Here is a 23,981-nt window from a genome sequence, read left to right as displayed (position 1 = left end):
AATGTTTTTTGGATCAATGTTGGATGGTAAAGTACATAAAAAAGACAGCATCAATAATTTTAACTCAAGTTTACCATGCTATATTTACATATGGCTTTTAAATTACACTCTATCAATACATACTGCAGAAGTAAACAAATGAAATGTGTTTTTTTATAATGTATCTATTAAGTAAGCTTAAGAGACATTAAATCTCATTTTCCCCTTTCAAATGGCATTGTTCATAAATAGCAAAAAAAGGAATCCAAAATGTGCCTATCGTCTCAGTCTCAGGTAACAGAGACATTCTAATGTATATAATCATTGTTACAAAGAAATCTCCACAGAATATATTTAGTTAGCACAGGGATCTTATTCTGTCTTTCTAGTGTAAGAGAAACTAGGCTATCAAAACAAACTGACCAATTTGTAGTCCTCAGAACAAAAATTATAAAGGAATGAGAAGTCAGTGTGATTATCCCATTAATATTTTCCCCAAGTGCTATAGTATATATATTCACTGCAACATGGTGTCCCAACAAACCAAATAATAAGGGTCATAATCAGTCATATTTCTGAGCTCTTCGCAGTGGTTATATGTAAAATAAGTGATGCTCATGCTAATATTAATAAAATTGGAATAACCAACATTCACTGAGCACTTTATTGTCTATCATATATTGTTCAAATCATTTACTTGTATTATTTTACTTAATCCTAAATATTACAGCAGACACATGGTAAAACAGGAATTAAAACCTGAATGCTTTGTTTTTCTCATATTCTCTGCTATACATATTTTCAGTATTTTTGAGATATTCATGAAAAGATAATCAATTATTTCAGAATTAAAAGATAACATAAGTGTTTCTGTATTCTAAAACAATGTCCAATACTTGGATCTTTATCCAAGGTTTACATTTTTTAAATAGTATTCATTCTAACTAGATTATATTTTAATTTTCTAATCATAGGAAAAAATTCTAGGAATTTTATACAGATTTCTAGGAGAAAACATTTTTGGGTAAACCAAAATACAGTAGATACTGACATAACATGGGTTTTACAGGTCCATTCACACACAGATTTTTTACAGTATTGTGTGTTTTCTCTTTCTTATGATTTAATAACACTTTCTCTTCTTTAGCTTACTTTACTATAAAAATACAATATATAATTTAACCATTTTAAGGCTTCTCTTGACGTCAGAAGGCATTAACCTATTTTATTTGTATATACAATTAAATACTTTTCTCCAGTGATTCTCAAACAGAGTAATTTTGCTCCTCAGGAGATTATTTGGCAATATCTAGAGACACTTTGGGGTGTCACCACTGGAAGGAGGTACAACCAGTATTTAGCAGGGCGAGGTCAGGAACACTGCCAAGTCTCCTACAAGTTATAGGACAGCCCCCTACAATAAAGTACGAACTGACTCAAATATACATAGCACAGAGATTGAGGAATTCTTTATTTTTCTAAAATACTGAATCCCAAAAGGGCAGTGATTATAGTATACTCTTCTGTATATCTTTATGTTGCTTAGCTCAGTACCTTGGTCAATAATTCAAATATACTAAAACAATCTAAATTATTTTCAGCTCAAACTTTTTAAAGATCACAACTATAAACTCCAGAGAAATTATAAAGCAACTGTTCAAATTAAGTGAAGTCAAGCTTTGTGCTGTATTTATTGAAATAGGTCTCTGTATAGGTATAAAATAAGCATTAAAAAACTGCATTGAAAGCTATTTTAAAACGACAATTTGAGTATATGAGTTAGATATTTCATATTTTTAAATTACCTTTCATCAAAACTCAAATTTCTATCTCCAAATTGTTCTAGCAATGTTTTCTCAATGATTTTCTTTGGTGCTTGGTTCTGGATAAAATAAACCACTACATGATGTAAACGATAATCTGTTTCTGGTGGGGTATCTTCTTGGGCCAATTTAACCAATCTTGAATACTCCAACTTAATTGCCTAGAAAATATAACAAAATGCCAATTTGGGGTAATTATAATAATTAAATCCTTCAATACTACAGTTTAATTATTCTTGTGTCCAAATACTTTTTTTCTTTTAAAGTATTACAAAAATACTGTCCCATATTACATAGTTGAAAAGAACTTTGTAAAACTGACCATATGTGTATTTCCTTATCCCTTCACTATAAAAATGTTTTTTGTTTTCATGTAGAGAAGTATTACTAAACAATACACCTAACCTTCCTATATGAATAATGCTGTAAAACTTACTAGAGTCTGGTCGTCTAATCAGAAGCATCATAAGACTGAGATACTAAATAACTCTTACCCTATGTTTTCCAGTATCAGTTTCATTTAAAAATTTTATTTAAATCCAATTAATTAACATATAATATATTCTCAGTTTCAGAGATAGAGGTCAGTGATTCATCAATCTTGTATAATACCCAGTGCTCATTACATCACATGCCCTCCTTAATGTTCATGTATATCTTGAATATCCCTAATTTTAGGGTTGGAATACATGTTTCTGGAAAACCTATATCTGAAAGAAAATAACTGACTCTTACAGGCATAATACTACTACTGTAATTACCTTTTAGCTGAAGGATCCAAAAATAAAGAATGAAAAAGTAAGCCCTCAGACTTTAGTTACCATAGAATGAATTCCGTGTTGTTTCAAAAATATTTGAGTTTTATCAGTGTAATAATTAATGAATATTATCATTATTACCACCTTATGCTTGAGCTTCCTTTTTCTTTATAAACAGATGATCTCAAAAATTTATAACAGGAAATAACACTGATACATGTTTTACACATAAGCAAATCATCTGGAAATATTGGCTCATACAGAAATAAATGTAAGTTTACATATCAAATACTGCTGTATACAAGAAACATGTATTATTAAAAATAATATTTTTATAATATTCATTTATATTGGACTTATATCTAAATCCTAGCTCTGTTTACCATAAAACGTTTTGGGGCCACATGCAAAATATTTTACAAAAAATCCATGCCTTTCTTAAGCAATTTTGGCCATCCAGACACTATGCTATATTTTACAGAAGGGAAAAAAAATGTAACTGACAAACATTAAGTGAAATATTCTAGTTATACATTCTTATACTTAATTAAAGGCAAGGCTATAAGTCCTTTCTATATAGCTTAGTATTATAAACAGAATTATTACTTTATAGCTAACATAAATTATGCTTTTTTTTTTTTTTTTTGGTTATACATGCCATTTTAAAACCTAACTGGTGTGGTTAAAAATAGTCTTGAAAACTATATTTTCACATGTAGGATTATTAAGGTCACTTTAATGCATATGAAACTAGCACACATAAGCTTTGCTTAGAACTCTAAAATCTTCCCATTTTTCTAATTTGAAAATAAAGGGCACATGTTCATTTAATAGCCAAACTATACTGAATTTGAGAATAAATATAAAACAAAAACAATCAACTGTTTTTCTTTATTATGCTCTTCAGACAGTGACTGTCATAGACTATCACACGTTCTTTTGATATTCAAATATTTCAGGTATCATGCTTTTGGTCAAAATTAGTATGACCAAAATATATTTGTATTGAGTCTCTTAAAGTGAAAGTGTAGGTTTAGAGATAAGGAATTAAAACACTAAATGGTTATACATATATTTTTACCTATATTCAAAATAGAGTCTATGTATTTTTTAAGAGCAAAGAGATTTCTATTAGCAAGCTGCAATATTATCCCTCTTTTATTCTAAAATTATGTTCATCTCTTATATTTATTCTATTTAAGATTCTCCCAATTTGTACAAGTAAATGCCAAAGTTACAATCTATAGATAGTTAAACCAGTAGAGGTAAAAAGACACATTTAAATTTCTACAAAAATTTTTTCAAACATGCAAAAATCACTTTTTGCCAGCATAAATTATTTTTTTATAATTATCAATTATTTTTATGAACCTCCTTATAAAAAAGTTTTCTGATGTTTAAAATACACTGCAATCATATCTATTCCTTCGAAATTTCAACAGATGTTCATGTCAGTATATTTAGCAGAGTTCTTCACCATTTATCATTATGAATAAAGTTAACACTGCTGAGCTGTCAAATTTGATACATACTACTTCCTCAGAATCCTACCCTAGAATTATGTTTGTCCTTTCCATACTCTGGCTGCCTGTGAAGATAATTATTTAAGTTAACTACCAAAGATACTACAATGAAACCACCAAACATTTATAAAATGAAATGTAATACTGGTCATTAGGTCTTTCACTAAACCTTTAACCTGGTCCTACTATCAGGGCCAAAGTTACCCATTCAGTCTTATTTCCTATGACTCTTCAAGAAAGATTCCTTCCACTTAAGTAAGGCTTGTCTTCCCACAGATGCACACGGGTCCTTGTTTCTTAAGTTCTCTAAATACACGATGTCCTTTCTTGTTTGTTCCCCATCTATTTATAGATGACCCTTTCAACAAGACTAATTTCTCTCTCTTTTGAAGTCTTAATGCTCTTATCTCTGAAATAAGGTTAGTTGACTTCAGAGAGTATGTATGTATGAGTGTGCATGTAACTATAGATATGTATAAATTAAGTATTTATAGACTATTTTTTAAAAAACTGACAGTGTACCAAAAGATGGAAGAAAATCTACTTCAAATTCCAAATATATAGGCTATATGATTTGACCACAATACAATTCAAATAGGAATTAAAAATAAAGACAACTTGCAAACTAACCTCTTAGGAATTAAAATAATACTGTCTTATTCTTGGGCCAAAGGAATCAAAATTATATTAATATTGGGATCATAAGATACCAAAACCTATGGGACATAGCCAGACTGGTAATCAAAGGAAAATTCCAATTTAATCAGTACAGGAAAAGTACATTTTAAGACACTGGAGGGAGTGGGGGAAATGAGAGAAAATAAACTAAAGTAAGGTAGAAGAAATAAAATATGTGGCAGTTAACAGTCAAACGCTTTTCTTTCCAAAAAGCTGGATGGAAAACCAAAGTATGGGAGAAAACTCCACCACATATAAGAAAGGCGACAATACTAAAAATATATTTTTAAAAAGCTTTAAAATTTGTTTTAAGTATACATAACTTTATGCCAATAAACTACAAATTTTTGATTAAACAGATGATCATCTAGGAAAATATAAACTAACAGAACTGCTTTAAAGGGTAGAGAAACTACCAAGTTCTTTAAGAGACCCAGTAAAGCTACAGAAGAACTGAAAAGGTTGTCCAAGATCTGTACCCAATAAAGGAATCAGGCCCATTATTTTAGAGCTGTGCTGTTACACCAAATCTTCAAGGACCAAATGATTTCTTGATCTAAACTACCTCAAAGCCTGAGAAAAGGGAAAAATCTTCTGAATGACTACATAAGGCCAGCATAATATGAACACAAAATACTGACAAATATAAAATAGGAAATTATAGACCAATTTACTTATGAACACAGATGTCAACCCTGGTCTATTCTTGATAAACTGTATTGTATACTAAAAGAATATACAGAAACAGTGTTTATAATGTTTAAAAAGAGGAGAGGGTCAGTGATAAAATCTTTACGTTCTAAAGATTAAGGATTACAAAGAAATCTGTTCATATCTCAAACAGATACATTAGAATATTTCTAAATTCCAACAACAATCAGTTTAGAAGAAACTCTCAACTACGAATTTGAGAAAAAGTGTTTTTAAATTTGTAAAGAGAAATCTATAAGTTACTACACATCATACTTGAAAATAAAATACTTGGAACACCTTCATTAAAATCAGAAAGTAGGCAAAGAAGCATATTACTAACATTATTTTAATATTTATATTCTGAAAAGTCTGGTCAACCTAATAAAAAGAAAGGAAATAAAAATTATATTGGAAATTATCCCAATAATGAGATAATTATTGGGAATCAGGGTGCTGAAATAATGACAAGAATCAACTAAAAATTATTAGAAAATGAAGGTAATTGGGTACAATATAAATAAATAAAATTAATTAGCTTTCCCACTACCTACCCTACCAATAACTTGGTAGAAAAAGGAGAGGTGTCTCAATTCATAAAAATAAACTTTTTTTAATACATCTAGGAATAAATTAAGAAAGGTACAAGACCAGTAATAAAGTAAAATTATAAGACACACACTGGATTGAGGACAGTGTCCTGATATAAGCAGATAATAAATAAGTCACGATATGCTTTTCAAGAGAATGAGAAAAAATTACAGGATATTCATACAATGGAATAACATGAGAATGAACTACAACTATATTCAAAATACAGCTAAAGTTCCCAAACACAAGAAGTAAAAGCAGCCAGATAGAAAAAAGACCTGTAGTAAAAGATTCCAAGTGTATAAAGCATAAGAAAACTCACTTAGGTTGTTAGAGGTCCAGATAATGTCAACTTTTGGGCAGTGGAAGAATGTACTGAGCAACAGGAAGGAGAAACAAAAGGAGCTTCTGAAGTACTGCAGTGTTCCAGACCTGACTGGGATTTACTGGGACATGTTCACACTGTGGTCACTTACTACGCTGCACACTCGTGAGCTGTATGTTTTGGCATGTTACATGTTTTAATAAATGTACTTTTATGTCCTCTGAGTAAATAAAGGGGTAATAATAATAAGCATTTCAAAAGTAAACAACGTGATAAAGTTATGTCAACTGGGAACAACTGTTATGACTACCAAGAAAAAAAGTTTCATGAATACAGAAGTGTCAGTACTTCATTAAAATCCTAAGGACAGGGATCCCTGGGTGGCTCAGCGGTTTGGTGCCTGCAGCCCAGGGCGTGATCCTGGAGACCTGGGATCAAGTCCCACATTGAGCTCCCTGCATGGAGCCTGCTTCTCTCTCTGTATCTCTCATGAATAAATAAATAAAATCTTAAAAAAAAAAATCCTAAGGATACTTTAATAGGTATACCCCCCTCCCCCCACAACAAAAACAAACAAGAAAACCCACAAAAATATTTTAATGTCTTCAAAATAAGTGAAAAAAGTATACAAATCCCATGATCACAATTATGAAATGACCCTCCCACCGCCACCGCCGTACATACACATACAAGCAACAAATACTTTGCGAGCACCTTCCTTGTGGCTTTTAAATTTGCTCATCATAGCAGTCTTGTACTGCCGTTCAGATTTTCATCTGTATATGACAAACACTTCTTTCTTTAAACCACTATAATTTGGGGATTTTCTGTTAACAGTGGAAACTAAACATAATATAGTCAATTGGGCAAAGAACCCAGGTAAGCATCTTTACTTCTTCCAGCTCCGCCTGCCTACTAACTCCCATACTATGTGTTTACAGGGAACAGATCCCATGCGGGAGAGCCGGCTTACTACAATGTCTGTAACTGCCTTGTGATTCTTCCTAATTAAGAAGCGAAACCTCAGCCAGCCCACTTACCCAGATATAAGTTTCATTCTCCAACTTATCTTTTTATCAGTAGAAAACAACATTTCATCACATGGTTTACCACTGACAAACATATATTAACACTTTAAAACTGATCTGACCAAAATACATAAGGAAGTCCATTTTTAGAAAAAGGCAGAGTTGAAAAACATCTCACATAACCAAAAAGCTAATATAAAATAGACTCAATAAAGATTTTTTTGGTAATGCAACAGAAGGCAAATATAGCTACATTACCATACTATACTATAATTATATGTAATTATGTATAATAAACTAAGCATTACAAAATAAAATTAAGAATCTATATTCTATATCTCATTTACGGAAACAGTAAGACAGAAGCAGCCATCATATGTTAGTTACTGTCCTACATATATATTTTGTGAATTAATACTGAATCCTGATATTGATTTGAATCAATTGCCAAGAAAACAGAACATGTTTAAATAGGCCAATCACTGTAGAAGAAACCAAAAAATTATCAAAAAATCTACAACCAAAAAAGGGCCTAGGCTCATCTGGTTTTACAAGTTCTAACTTTACTCTTATGGAATAGATAATTCCTATGTAAACCACACCAGAGTATAAGAAAAACAAAAAAAGCTTTCAAATTCATTTACTAAAGCTAATATAAGCATAAAATCAATCTTGATGAAGACAGCACAAAAAAGAAAAATACAATAAAATTTATTAATAGAGAATATAGAAAACCCAAACAAAATGCTACTGAGTTACTATAGTGTGTACATTGAATCCATAAAAATAAAAATTTACTAAGAAAAATGCTTTAAGAAACTACTGAAAAAAACTTGTAATACTTTGGGTCAAAGAAGACTTTTGTATGGCAATGAAACTCCAGAATCCAGAAAGGAGTAGAAAGATTTGAAAGCACAGTGTTTTAAAACTTCTTTATGAAAAAAGATACCATAAACTAACTCAAATAGAAATGACAGCCTGGGTAACATAGGATATATGTCCATAAAGAGGATAATATATAATAAATGAAAATATGTATCTAAACCTTAGAATTCTAAAAGCAGGTAGAAAAGATAACATGGTAGATATAGTGCCTTCACTTTTAGAATGCCCACAATATATTTCTGAGTGATGTTAAGTTACAAAATAATATGAGTAAAATTTAAAAATGAAAAAAAATTTCCCTATATATGCATGTTTGTATAAACAAAAGGAAAAAATCAGAAAGGTTATACACAGTGTTAACAGTGGTTACATAGGGCAGTGGCAGAGACTGCCTTACTAGTTTTATTTTAGACATCTACATATTAGTGAATGACTGCATTGTGTACATGTTACTTTAGTTATTTACATGACAAATTTTCTAAAATTATATATTATCAGCTAGAATTTTCCAAATGCTAATCATTTACCTATACTAAAAGCTACACATTAATCATAAGTAACTGATAATATTTACATAAGATTATATATGTGTGTTTGTGTGCATATATCTCAATTACAGATAGGTGAAAATAAATATACAGGGATATAAACATGGCAGATTTGCTGCTGCCTCAAAATCAGATGATAAACTGAAAAAGGGAAATATAGAAAATACATAAATGACAAGACACAAAGGGCATCCCCAGGTAATGGTGAATAAAGATCCCAAGATATTAGTTATACACTGGAGGTAAAAGAAAATCAATGTAGATTGAAACAGGTTACAAAGCTCTCAAATAGACTTCTTCTGGAATAGACTTATAGAAGATGTCTATTCCAGAAGAAGTCTATTCCAGGAAGTCTATTCCAAAATAAATTTCTCCAAGAACATTAAATTGACAGCAAAATATGAGGAGATTTAAACAGCTGGCAGAGAGTTTAGAAGTGCATCAGTAATCATATAGAAAACTAAGCAAATCAAAAAATAACACAACTCCAAGGGAAATGAAAGCTGAAGGGGGGGGGGGGGAGTCAAAATAATAATGTTTATGACTCAGCTCAATTCTGAGTAGAATACATAGAAATAATACTACAAACTGAGAATTCTGATTTAATCCAAATGACAAAATTTTAGACACACTTGTGTGTGTGTGTGTGTGTGTGTGTGTGTGTTAGATGGAACAGTGGGAACTGTTGGTGGGGAGCGGAGACAGGAGAATGAGAGCTTATTGTTCATATCCCCCAGTAGGGAATTCAACAGGAAATGTGTAAACTAAAAATCACAAAAACTCAAGCACTGTGTTCACTGAAAGATATGGAATTCATGCCAAAACGATTAGATAAAATAACTGGAAGCTGTTACCGCAGCAGGGGTGCGAGTGGGGTGTATTGTTGTTTGCAGTATATATAATTAGCTGGCTCTTTAAAATATATACAGGCATTAATCTAAAAAGTGATATTTCCAATTCAACATAAAGATATCCAATTTGATCAAAAAGGTACTGTTACTCTAAATGACAGACTTTTCCAAGAGAAATAGATGAAAATTGTATAAGATATACACTCAGTGTATTTTAAGAAAAGAAAATGTAGACCACCTGAAAATAAGGTGAATTTTAAAGTTTTGTTTTGTTTTTCCAATAACAGCAGTTTTTCAACCATTCTTACTAAATAGAGCAATCAACTCATCCTGGGATCAGTTTGCCAAAACTTCGGCAGTTCAGCATTTAAAATCCTGTATTCCAGAAAACTCCTCAGTCCTGGACACACACCAAGATGGCTGGTCACTCTGATTCTAACAAGCTCAAAAGTGCTGATTAATATAAGGCTACTATGCACAAAGCCCTTTCTTGTACTATAGAATGAAAGAAATGGTAATATAAATAGCTTTTTGAAGATTGAGTTGGATGGAGGAAGAGCATAGAGAATTAAGGGAAAATTTTAGATTTTTAAGGTCTATAGCTTATTGTAGTAAACTATACCTCAATAAAGTCTTTTTGTTTTTTTAGAAAGTAACTCTTTTAATAGTGCAAGAGGTGAAAACAACTTGAAGTTTTTGGTAAATCAAAATAAGACAAAACATACAGTGTTTCGCCCTTCAAAAATATAAAACCAATAATATTTTAAGGAAAACACTGTAAAGATCTGATACTAAATGATGTGGAGAACAAAGGCAAAAGAAAAAAAAAACACTAAATTTCCTTACAACTTATAGCCCACTGACAAGCCCTTGAAATAGGTAGAGTGACCTTCCTCTAGGAACTCAACTGCCTTGATGTTAATACTTTGCTAAGGGCAAAGGCAACCTTATCTTAACATTAGCCTGACTGACGTCCAGAATCCTGTAAGTTTCCTTTTATATACAAAGATTCCTTTGGAAACCTCTTTTATCTCTACCTGCCCCCACCAAGCTATATGTTAGCAATTCCCCCACCAACCATATAACCCACTGATATATGTCTGAAAGGTCTCATGACTAAGGTTTTACTAGATGGTAATAAATGACCTTTTCCTAACAGCTACCTTCAAGGTCCTGGAAACCTTGCTTCTAAATTCCTTAGAATCTACACTGTCCCTAATGCCCTCCCAACTTGAAAGTGTATAATCAGCCACCCCTCAAAGCTCCAGTGCAGCTCTTTCTGCCCACAGGTCTAGTCCCCATGCTTTAATATAACCCCCTTTCTAAAACCTCTTTTCTGTACCAAAGGTGTCTCATGAATTCTTTCTTAACCATTTGTTCCAGAACCCCAACATTTCCACATCATTAGAGGGAAAAAAGATTTGGTTATGGAATAAGGCAACTGCTTGATGGTCTCACATTTCTCGAAATGACCAGGATACTAAAAATTAATTTGGAGAAAATGTAAGAGAATAAGAAACATAAAAATAAATGAACAAATCATATTTGAAACAACCAAGTGAAGAAAGCAGTTTAGAATCAAATGATAGTGAAATTAAAAAAAATATATATTGTAATGTTGACTAATAGTGTTACCAATGAGAAGAAAATAAACTATACCAGAAACAATTACTCAGTTCCTACTTTTGCTCATCAATACCTTTTATTCTCTTCAAATAAAAACACAATTCAAATTTCTGCTATCAACCCAGAGGTACACTATTAGAGTAACTCCAGTAAAATGTTTGTTTTTGGTTGAATTATCTGGGTTACAAAAAAAAAAAAAAAAAAATCACTCTTAGATTCTTGCATAAAAGAAACCCTCAGAACATCAGGTGGCTGTGTCTAAGATAAAAAAAGAGAAATTATACAGGAAACCAAATTTAATTCAAGGAAATAAAATATTTTAAGAAGTTCATTTTAAAAACATTAAAACATTAAATGAGAATATTAATTGTACCTTAAAGAACCCTGCTTCAGGGCCACACCTGTCATATACATTCCTGGATTTACCTATCGCCATGATAATACCTTGCATGTTCGGTGTCATCATGATCTGCCACAAGGAATTATAAGTAAGAGTTTTTGAAAGGTTAACATAAAAAGATATATCGAAAACCAAAATAGTTTCTTGACATGCAAGTTAAAAGTCTTTTGTTTTCCACTACTTATAAATCATCCATTGTATATTTTACAGCTAATATGATCCAATATGCCATCATCCATACAGGGCCACAGCTAGCTCCATATGGTGCCTTTGTGCAAATTGCAAAAAGGCATCCTATCTGAACCAAAGAATTCTAAAAAGGCACTTCCTTCTTGACAAATTAGAGAGTGGTGCTGAAAACCACTGAGAACTAGCAATACTCTTTTTGTTAAAAAAAAAAAAAAAAAGTGCCTCTTCTTTAAGGTTTGAGAAGCTCAGCATGAGCTCAATTTCAGCTCCACTTTGGCCTGTTGGCTGGGCACCATCACCAGTGATGAGCTGCAGCCCTGTATCCATATGACTTAAAAGTTCCCGGGTACATGCACTGTTAAACTGTCACTCCAATCAATTACAAAAACAAAACAAAATGCATCTGCCAAAAGCATAAGCATTTGCACTAAAGATAGTGTTAAATGATTAATCACAATTCTGTATTTTAAAATGCCAGAAGGTTTACCCTAAAACAGCTAACTCAGGTGCTTGGTCAATAAGTTAACATTTTCATTAAAAACATTCCAGTTTCCATAATTTCCAGGCAGCAACATGATAATAAAATAGTTAACTGGAACAACACACTGCTATTAAGTATTAAATAGTTAAATGTGTCTGTTTTTGTAATAACTTATCATTCTTAGCTGTTCACGTTTTAAAATATTTGTAAACTGGAACAGCTCAAAGCACTATGAAGCTACTGTATTACAGCAATCAAGAGATTGCATCCATCATCTCTGATGTTCTGAACCTATAACCCATTTTTTGATTATACACTGAGAGTCACAATACATCTAACATCTGCTTCAGAAAATCCACCTGACCAGTTCCTATCTCATATAAACCAGCTTCTTATTCTCCTTATATATAGCCCATATTTTCTTACAGTGGCACAATAATATTAATGTTTTTGTGACACTTTTGGTTTTGGTGATTAGCTCTTATATAATCTCTTGATTGTAATTTTGGAGGAAGTCTCCGGGTTACTATTCAGAAACAGCTTTACTGGTCCTTCCTTTACATATAAAAAAGATAAAATTTAAGAGTCTATCAACCTGAGAATAAACTGATCATATGTCTACATAAAAGAATTCACTCCAGGAACATAAAATTATTCTTTTGACAAATTCCATAAGCTTTCTACTTAAATTTTCATTTGAAATTCAAAATTCTGTTAGCAGTTGGTAAGGTAATTTCAGACCATGGGTGGCCAAGCTGTATGTTATGCAGCAATACACATAAATGTGAAGGTGCAAGCATGCCCAAAGTACGTGTATTAAATAGCCAAAGTTAAGTAGGAATAGTGCAGAGGTCTACAACAAAGGTACCTCGTCATCATAACCCCCCTCCTTTGACTCAATCATGAATTTCCCTACATGAGGAATCGCCACCTCTACAACTTGCTGGTTAGAAGGTGGTTGGCTTGTGGTATTTTCAGGTTTCTGCAGAAAAAGATTATTGGTATGAACATTAGAAAAGAGAACAATGCAAATACCAAGTATAAAGGGCAGAGATTCCTGAGTCTAAAAAATATCTGCATTTGCTTAGTATTAAATTAAACCACCTAAAACCAACATTAGAAGTGAATGCATGGTTAAGTAATACACAAAGTCTAACTTTCCTTTTATGTTTCAACTACTTAATCAAGGTTTTTTTTTCCCTCCATAAAGCATTTTGGACCTAAATCTTTAAAAATAATAAATACTGGAGTTGCATTTTCTACTGCTGTCTATATGTTATAGATGAAGTTTTTGTTTAATTCTAATAATTCCATAAATCCTACCTTGATAACTCCCATCAAAATAAGACATGAGAGTTCGTAAGTTTTTTCTTTCTAATGGTTTTACCTTTCCATCCTTTCTAATAATCAATTGTATATCCAATTTATATTCATACTCTATTGTATTTAACTCACTCTACAGCCTCTGAGAGTCTTGTATGATGTATTTATAGAGAAGCGTCTGATGAATTCTTGCTTCTGAAAAACATGCTGGAAAGTGACATCCATTTTTAACAACTCAATCAGATTTCTTTCTTTTTACTCTTTTCTTTAGTGACAAATTCTATAAATTTCCCTAAATTCATACTAACAGAGTAGAAGTCAGTGTGAAATCCAGAGAAGTCACTCAACTATACTAATGAAGTTCATTCAAAATAGTGTTCAGATTTCACAAAGGTCTTATTTTACTGAATAAATTTATAATTAGCATATTCACTACCTATGAACAAATTTCACAAGTACTTAAGGTTCTTAAAAGGAACCTGCTTAAGTAATTTCCACTTGCAGCAAATGGTTTAGGTTTCTAAAGCAAAAGAAAAACTTTAGTTTTGATATAAACAAGATGAAAGCAATTAAAGTGATTTTATTTCAATGTGAAATATAATTATAGAGATGAGCACATTTCATGACTTTCAGTAGTACATATGCAAAAAAAGAGTTTCAACAATAAAACAAAACTAATTGCCAAGACTGACACTGTCCTTTTTAAAAGAAATGTTACTTTTAAACATATTTAGAAAAGGTTTCCTTATTTTGAGTTCTCAACTTTTCAGGAAAAAAAAACAACCTGCAAGGTTGTTGTGATCATGAGAGATAATATTCTGTTAATTAAATACCTCATATCTGATAGTTATTCTATAATGACAACTATATTATATGAGAGATAATATTCTGTTAATTCAATACCTCATATCTGATAGTTATTCTATAATGACAACTATATTATACGTTCTATAATGACAATAATATTATAATAATACTATTGCGCTATTTTAATCTGCTTGCATTTAAATAACTATACTATATATAATATATATATTGCATTTTGAATATAACTATTATACTATATATAGTATAATATTACTATAATACATACCTAGAGAGATATGCTTATTAACCCATGACATTTAATTAATAATTTTTAATCCTTCTAGCATATGAAAGAATAATTGTGCTAGGTCTCAATCCAAAGGAGTGAAATTTGAGCAGGTAAATCAGGAGATCTATCTAGACTCTATAGTGAAACACTTCTCACAATCAAATCAATCTAAAATAATATTATCTTAAGAAGAGAGAATATAAATTTAAAGCAAGTAGCAACTGGGAAACATAAAATACTGATCCTTACAAAACAATATATTGCCTTTGAAAAAAGGTTGCACTTAGGAAAAAATGTTTTATAAACATTTTCAGATACCACAGAAGAGTTTCAACAGCGTAATACTGACAAGTTATATGATGCAAGTTGAAAAATTAAAGAAACTTTGGGTGAGTATAATAACTCTGAAGTATCACTCGTCAAGTTTACATATCCAAAGGTACTATAAAAATTTTCCACATAAAGAATTTTAGGGCTCATTAAAGTACAAGTGTATTTATCTTTTTTCTAGTATTGACAGGCCCTATATAAATACCTTAGCAATAGCTAAACTTAAAAGGAGTTAATAAGTGCTTCAGTTAATAAAAGTTCCCAAATAATTGAAATACAAAGATTTTTATTAATTCTCTAAACTCTCTTAAGTGGATTGTTTTAAAAAGTGATTTCTCATGTAACGGCTATTAGAAAGCTATGTAACTACAACCACCTTGACCCCCTTAATATGCTCCTTATCTTTTAACCCAGTAAAATTTAACTATAGAGAGTCTATTCTAAAGATAGAAATGAAAATTTCTCCGTATTTCAATTCATAACAGCCTAGTTATAATAATGTAAAAGCAAATATACAATGGGGGATTGGTTACATAAGTAAGTCTTTAATTACTCAATGGAATAATACTCAACCATTAAATGTGTTTCACAGAGAACTTTTAACATAGGGAAATGGTTATGTTATAATGTTAAACGGTTACAACAAGAAAAGGCAATATATAAGCAAAACTGTATATGCAGTAGTACTTCAGCTAGAAAAACAGATCCCAAACCTGTACATAAAAATAAGAATGGGAAAAAAAATAACAACATATTAAGTGATTGGAGCTTTAAGAAGTGGCGTTACACATGCTTCTTTCTTGAAGTATACTTTTCATATTTTTCAAATTTGAAAATATTTCATTTAAAATTAAAGAAATTCTTCTAAATCATAAGTTGTATAAACATTTAGAGAGTATCTCTCTATAGGGATTTCTTTTTATTTATTTATTTTTTTAGATTTTATTTATTTATTCATGAGAGACACAGAGAGAGAGGCATAGACACAAGTAGAGGGAGAAGCAGGCTCCATGTAGGGAGCCCGATGTGGGACTCGATCTCAGGACCCCCGGATCACGCCCTGAGTTAAAGGCAGATGCTTAACCACTGATCTACCCAGGCTTCCCTGAAGGAATTTCTTAAACTCAGGTTGGAATTTAGTATATTGTATGTTTGTGAAATGGTTTGTATTAAAGTAACAAAAAGAAACAGCAAATTAGTACCTTATGCTACATGCGAGGTGCCTTCAAAAAATAATCTCACAATCAACTCCATTGTATGTAAAAGCAAACTAGGTTTAGAAAAATTAAGCACCTTATTCATGTTTGTGTAACTAGTGAGAAGCAAAACCAAAATTTGAAAACCCAAGACTATCTAATCCCAAAATTTCAACACTCTTCATGTATGCAATTTTAGTTTCTAAGATATACCTTTCAAGGGAGAAAAACCAATTATGTGGTTATTATGATCCTAAGCAACTAATCATGAGACTAAGAGGCTGCTTCAGACAGCCATGATTAACATATTCTTAGATATGTTGTAGGATTTATACAAACAACTCTGGCTACTGGTGCTACTCCACAAGATACGCCAAATGGAAAAATATTTATGCTAGCTGTCTATCATAATCTCTCAATGCCATCCTCCTTTCTCAAGTAAAAGTGAAGCAGTAGATTGTAGGCTTATAAGATATAATTTTATATATACATAGAATATGTATATATTATTATATTGATATATTTAATGCTGGTTTCTGCAAATTTATGTTATACATGATTAACCAAAAAAAAAAAAAAAAAGAAAATCATGTTTCTAATATTAAGCTAAATAATATCTTTGGCTCTCTGATTAGTTAAAAGGACATATTTCTTAACCATAAGGTAGGCTTTAACAAATAAAATTCCTAATTAGCAAAGGGCCAAGCAAACTACATTTTTAGATCATATTTCTCCTTTGTATCTACTTCTCCACTCTTTCTACCACCCTAGGTTTTCCTCTTGTATCATAACCCAAGAAGTTAGATATCGGAGATCCATTACAAGAAACATTTTCTAAGATTGCTTTAGAGTTAGCAGAGGTTCATCTCAAGCTCATTTAGAGTCTCCAGGGCATTTGCAAAACATTGGAATAAAAAAATACACTTATTTTAAAACATTTTTTGTAGTAAAATGATATAATCATTTTTTTCACACTGTAAGTGAAATAAAAAAGCAATTTCTGATTATTCATCAAAACAGAATACCTCATTAATTGAACATTTTGGTTAATCAAGGCCCTATCATATTAAAGACAGACCTCATTGAAAATTAGCAGGTTATTGTTGAGACTAAGTTCACTAAGTAGAAAACTCTGTTGAAAAATTGTATGTCCTGTTCCCTTTAGTTTTCTAGGAGGGTAATCTTCAAATACCAAAATTAGTTATCGACAAACCTGTATTATAGATGCTTGTGTTAATAAAAAGAAGGGACTACAGCAACTGAATGTTTTTTGTGGTAGGAAATTCTTAAAATAACATCTCTCAGAAGGCCATATTCACTGAAAACATAGTACCAATGTACACAATTTATTGCTATAAAATGACACAATCGAGAGCTACAACACAGGAGGGTTATTAATGACAATTCTGTTTAGACACTGAACTGAAATATGTATAAACCACTTTGCAAGATCACATTTACTCTCAAACCTAGAATTTCTAGTATTTTGTTACTAAACATATTCTATGAACAATGAAAACTATTACCTTATATTCAATGTAATAAGACTAAAGATGGAGTGAGGGGTGAAGGAAAAAGAGAAATAATGCTAAATTTTATACTTCTTTTTTTAAATTCCAAATCAAATGATCAATTTAGTCTAGGAGTATGATTTTTCAAAATTCTCTAGCAGGAAGACAGAAATTTATTTTTAAAAAGAAGCATTTAGGGGCACTTGCGTGGCTCAGTTAAGTGGCCAGCTCTTGATTTCGGCTCAGGTCATGATGCTAGGACCCTGGGATTGAGTCGTAAATCAGGCTCACCACTCAGAGGGGAGTCTTCTTGAGGATTTTCTTTTTCCCTCTGCCCTCGCTCACTGCTTGGGTGTGCATGCTCTCTCTCAAAATAAATAAATAAATCTTAAAAAAAAAAAAAGGCATTAAAAAAATTACAGCTGGGAAAGCTACCGCCTGGGGGTTAGGGTTACAGTCCCTGTTCAAGTTAATGGTAGAGTTGAGTTGTCTTTTGGCCCAGTCTCTCCTGACTCCTATGCAGGGTGCTCTCCATTACACTGCTGGAAATGTCATGAAGATGTCTATGTTCAGAGAGTTAAAAGAGAAGTTCTTACCGACTGCAAAACTGTTTCAGGACTTTTATCTTCATGTTCATGTGATGCCTTGGTAATTATTCGAATAGTTTCTTCTTTCAAGTGCTTTGAGAAATCACTTCTTGATGGTTGCTCTAGATATTCTGGTTCTCCTGCTTGTGCTTCATAAGAATCAGTTGCATATGTAATATAAATCACAGAGAGTTATACTAAGATGAATCTGTTATTTATTTCTAATTCAAAGTTATATAGTAATCAATTTTACTTTTATTTAATATACCACTCAACATATAGCACCTACTCCAGAATTTAACCCCACCCACCTCCCCCAGGTTGAACTCAGGTTCAAGAGTAGTCTATTTCTGAAGAAAATATTCATTGTCTCATAGTCTATGGTTAGAAATTCATAGCAAATTTTTCTGTCATGATAAATAGCAAAATTTCATTTTGGAAAATCATCAGCATTCTACCAAAAAAGAAAAAAAAAAAAGTATTTAGTTTGTATAACATTCCTGGTCTGAGTTTCTACAGAGAACACAGTAGCTATTTCTCCAGCCACAAAATCCTTTTTCACACCTCTCGGACAAAACCTAAACCTTGAATGAACCCAACCTTTTATCTTTTCTGAACCTGCCCAGTAACTGAGTGTTAGAGGAAAAACAATTACAACCTGGCAAACCAATACTAATATAAATTCAAGACTGCAAATACCATCATTGTAAAGAACTCTCAAAGTTGTATCTATCATCTAGGCTCTGAGCTCCAGACCTATTGATGCAACAATATACTCTGACTGTCGCACTAGGTTCTTTATTGACAACCTCAAATGCTTTATAAAAGAGGGCCTCTGCCTCTCTCCAACATAATTTTGTATCCTTTGCTCTATACCCTCCTTTGTCGGGTTATCTAATATATCAAAAAAGAGGTTTTTCCTTTGAACCTTTAAATCTTTCCATATTTTCTTCCCTCTGCCTATACATCCAATCCACTTTCACTCTCCCATCTACGAACTTCTATGTATTTTTGTTTAAATACCACTTCCTTATGAAAGTATTCCTCATTACATCAATTTTAGAATAGGGTTTATCAGCTTCTAGTACTACTGAAGTAGTTCATTTTGATTCTTTGGTATGGATAGGTCCTGAGCACCCAGCATCTACCCACTAGTGGTACTATCCCTCCAGGTGTAATAACCAGAAAATGTCTTCAATTTATCCAATATCCCCTGGGAGGGGCAAAATTACTCTCAAATGAGAACCACTGCTCTACGGTAACTTATTCTTTCTTTTAGCACTTTTCCACAATTATGACTTAATTACTATTGTATTTAAGCCCATATCCCCTGCTAGACTCTAAGAATCTCAAGAGTAGGGATGCTATCTCCTTTTTGTATTGCTATTTCTTCAATGCCTAGCATACAATAAGCACACAAAAACTTAATGGAACAAATGAATTAGTAAGTAATGGATATAAGGAACAAGAAAGTACACTAAAATGTTCTACAATATTACTGGGACTGGTTTAGTGAGCCCTTCCTCAACCAACTGATGGGACAGAACAGGACTACTGCCATCCTTTCTAATATTTGATTTAAAAAAAAAAAACTCTCAAAATGAAATATTCAAAAAGAAATGCTCTAACTTCAACATATACGCATGGTAATCCATCTATCCAATAAATTTTAATTAAGTATTTAGTAACTATATGCCAGGCACTAGGCTAGATACTGGGACTCACACTCAGTGTGAACAAAGCAGCCTTGCCCCAGTAAGTTTAGAGTCAACTATGGAGAATGTCATTAATCAAAGAATCACATTCATGATTTATGACAACATTCTAATAATACATGCTAGAAATGAAATAGGGGAGGGATAACTTAGATTATGGAATATGATTTTTTAGCTGAAGGATGATGGGTTGATTATTTCATTCCTTGATGGAAGGATGATCTGAAAGAAAGCCAGTGTGGCTGAACTACAGTGTAAGGAGAGAGATATAGCAAGAGATGACAGGGGCAAAAACATAAGGGCCTTTGAGTCTATTAAAAGTTTTGAGGATAAAAGGAAGTGAATAAATGTTTTAAATACAATGGCAATGTGGCAAGTTTTAAAAAAATTATTCTGACTACATACAATGTGAAGAATGGATTAGAGGAAAGTAAAACTAGAAGTCAGTGAAAGTACTAGAAGGTACCAGAGCAATATGAGCAGAGGTGGTGGTGCTTTTGGACAACAGAGGCAGCAACAGAGGTAAAGGGAATTGGTAAAACTGAAGATGTATTTTGGACACAAAGGTTTGGAGCTGATGTGAAGAGGATTCTAAGTTTTTGGCACGAGTAACTAGGATGATGGAGGTAAAATATACTAAGACAAGGAAGACTAGAGGAAGGATACTGACAATGTGTATGAGAGGAAGGAAGTTTAAAGAAGTCAAATGCTCTCATTTCTGTATTTCTTGACTTTGCACTGCAATGTTCTTTCAGTGCCCTGCATGATGGGTTGTTAAAGAAAATTTCAGACTACGCCTCTAGCTGGTATTAGGAGATGAACTTAATACAATGAGGGCCAAGAAATCCATCCAGTCTGACACTGGTCTAACACACTGAAACATGGACAGTCTATGTAAAATAAGTCCTTAGGAACAAAAATAAATTTATCTGATCAACACAATCAAATATATCTTAGGTTCCCAGGGTCAAGATTCCTTTCCACACAGGGATTTGAGTCCAAAAAACCTTATTAGTAATGTTGAATGATCCTGCCTAGGTGTCATACAGAACTATTTCCTCTAGAGTGTTTCTTGTGTATGTAATGATCCAGGAAACTTATTTGAGTGGTGCTGTAGTCACAGCAGGTGAACCTACAAGGATGTTCTTTAAAAAAAAAAAAAAAGATTTATTTGTTCATGAGAGACACAGAGAGAGAGGCAGAGACACAGGAAGAGGGAGAAGTAGGTTCCCCGCGGGGAGCCCAATGTGGGACTTGATCCCACACCCTGGGATCACACCCTGAGCCAAAGGCAGAGCTATCCAGGCATCCCTACAAGGATGTTCTTAAGTGAGTGAATTTTATGTCAATTTTCCTCACTGCTAATATCTAGCACAATTCTATAAGTGGCATAGGCTCCATAAACATGCCGGATGAAGCCTGGGTTTTTGTTTCTAAACTCCTGAATGTTAAATCCTTGTAGGATTTATATATATGTAAATATACGCTCCATTACATGGAGCGTATATTTGGGATATTTGGAATATTAGGAAGTTCTTAAAGAATGGGCAAAATTTCAAGAATACTGATTGTCAAAGGACATTTTTAAAATGAATCATAACTTTATGAGAAATGCCGTAATCATATAAAAGTTCCCCAAAAGCAAGAGTAATGGGGAATAATATGGTTTATATGAAACAAAGTATTCTTGGAGGAATTACAAGGCAGTCAGATGATAATACATGGTCCTCATGCAAAAGGGTTTTGGCTTCATTTTATCATACTAGAAGGGTAAAAAACATATTTATTTACTGGAACAAATAACTGAGGAAAAGAAGAAGTTCTCTCACTACCCAGAAATAAGCACTACTAATATTTTTAGTATTATATATTTCCAGACTATACTTACCTACATTTTATAAACAAAAAGAATTATTCTGAATGTACTGTTTTTAATATAACAAACATTTTTTTGCATGTCGATATAATTTTTACCAGTTATATGGTGTTCTGGATGGAGGGCTCATACAACTCACACTCTACCTACTGCACACGTAAGCAATTTCCATTTCTTTGTTAAAAACAACAGCACAAAGAGTTGGCTTTGTATGTATGTAAATACATACAATTCTTTTAGTTCATCCAGTAACCCTATAGAAGCTTCATCACTGCTGGCCTATATAAATAGGAACGCAATTAATAGAGACCATGATATTTTCTTTATCTGTGTTGACACTTTATATACTAATTAATCCCTCAGCTTAATATATATTATTCAGCTGATATATATGTATTCAATTTGGAATACGGCTGGTGATTACCAAGTCTCTATGGAGGTATATAATATCCCTCTATCTAAAATATCCCTTACATCATTTATATGTCCTATGGGTACTTCTCTGAGCTTTGTAAATGGTTATCCTCCACATAAGAGATTTCCCAACTATGCTCTATGTTCAAAATGTAGGGGGGTTTCATTTACTCACTTGGCTGTTAAAGAAGACCCAAAATTCTATGAGTACTCTGAGCCTGCTCCTTTGGTCCACCTTCACATTGAGTAAGAGACTGGGATGCCTTGGGAGTGTTCTACCTATGTATATTTCCTGGTTCTGCTCTTCAACATTTTAAGAGAGTTAACTAAATAACCAACTGGCTTTCTGTTATGGCATAGGGATCTGCTCTTTTTCTTTTTTTTTTTAAAGATTTTATTTATTTATTCATGAGAGACACAGAGACAGAGAGAGAGGCAGAGACACAGGCAGAGGGAGAAGCAGGCTCCATGCAGGGAGCCTGACGTGGGACTCAGGTCTACAGGATCACGCCCTGGGCCGAAGGCGGTGCTAAACCTCTGAGCCACCTGGGCTGCCCAAGGATCTGCTCTTAAATCAATTATTTAAAAAAAGGGGGGGAGGGGGAGTAACACCTCCTATCTTTCAGAAGTACTTAATACCTTGACTTACTGATGAGTCTTACTTATTACAATCACATTGAGAATATTTAAAGAGTATTACCTCAAAGATATGCAGACCATTCATTTCTAGAAATGTATTTAAAATTAATGATTCCCCAAAAGCAGCCTATAAAGCCATGATAGGCTAGCTGCATAGAATCCCAAGAGAAATTTTTAAGACTTCAAATTCCTGGGTGCTACTACAAACAGAATCATGGGAATTGAGGGGTAGAGGCTTAGGAACCAGAGTTAAACCTAGAATTTTCCTAGGACAGAGCTACATAAAATGTGTACCACACATTTTTACCCTTCTATCTAATGTATAATTATTTTGGCTAGACTTTTAAAGCGTTAGTATTCCCATACAATGTGGATCACTTCCAGGAAACTCATTATTGGAATCTCCATAGGAAATGAATTCAATTCAGAAAACATTCAAGGGTCAGTTACCATATGTCATTTATTATGCTAGATTCTGGAAATATACATAAGAACATCACACAGTCCCTGATTTAAAGGAACTTGAGAATATTGAGGGTACTGTTCATGTTACCAGATCTTACTCTCAGGAACCAGCTGAACTTTCCTGGAATATCAGTTTGTTTTTAACTTGTAGACAGTATCTGTGGAAAAGTCCCAGAGCTAATTCTGTAAGCCCCTTCTAGGCAAATTTATGAAATCTTATGGAATGCATTTCATATCAATATTAACCATTTTTACCTTATTTTTTCTACCTTTTTATTTTTTTAAATTGGGTATGCTATACAGGTTATGAGGACTGTAATAGTGTTTCCAGAAGCCAATACTGCTCTGTATGTTAACTAAAATTTAAATTTAAAAAAACAAAAAAAACACAGTTTTTAGGGGTTCCTCGGTGGTGCAGTCAAACAAGTCAGCTTGAGATTCTCTCTCTCACACC

The 23,981-nt window shown here is 32.6% G+C and overlaps 1 protein-coding gene across 3 annotated transcripts in view; it reads right to left on the bottom strand.

Moving 5' to 3' along the window:
* The window catches only part of USP25 (ubiquitin specific peptidase 25), a 136,781-nt gene that overhangs the window by 12,558 nt on the left and 100,242 nt on the right, over nt 1–23,981 (bottom strand). Inside the window, exons 18-21 of one of the 3 annotated variants that reach the window (XM_077878833.1) lie at nt 18,428–18,567; nt 13,244–13,357; nt 11,679–11,774; nt 1,785–1,963 (exon numbers count right to left, since the gene is read on the bottom strand). In XM_077878833.1, the coding sequence (XP_077734959.1) occupies nt 1,785–1,963; nt 11,679–11,774; nt 13,244–13,357; nt 18,428–18,567 (529 nt within the window). The remainder of the gene's footprint in view (nt 1–1,784; nt 1,964–11,678; nt 11,775–13,243; nt 13,358–18,427; nt 18,568–23,981) is intronic. The other 2 variants (XM_077878834.1, XM_077878835.1) reach the window with 2 other exon arrangements.

This window comes from Canis aureus, chromosome 30 (assembly GCF_053574225.1).
Source record: "Canis aureus isolate CA01 chromosome 30, VMU_Caureus_v.1.0, whole genome shotgun sequence".
Classification (NCBI taxonomy): Eukaryota; Metazoa; Chordata; class Mammalia; order Carnivora; family Canidae; genus Canis; species Canis aureus.
The sequence above is the reverse complement of the archived record's forward strand: the minus strand, read 5'-3'. Positions and strand labels throughout refer to the sequence as shown.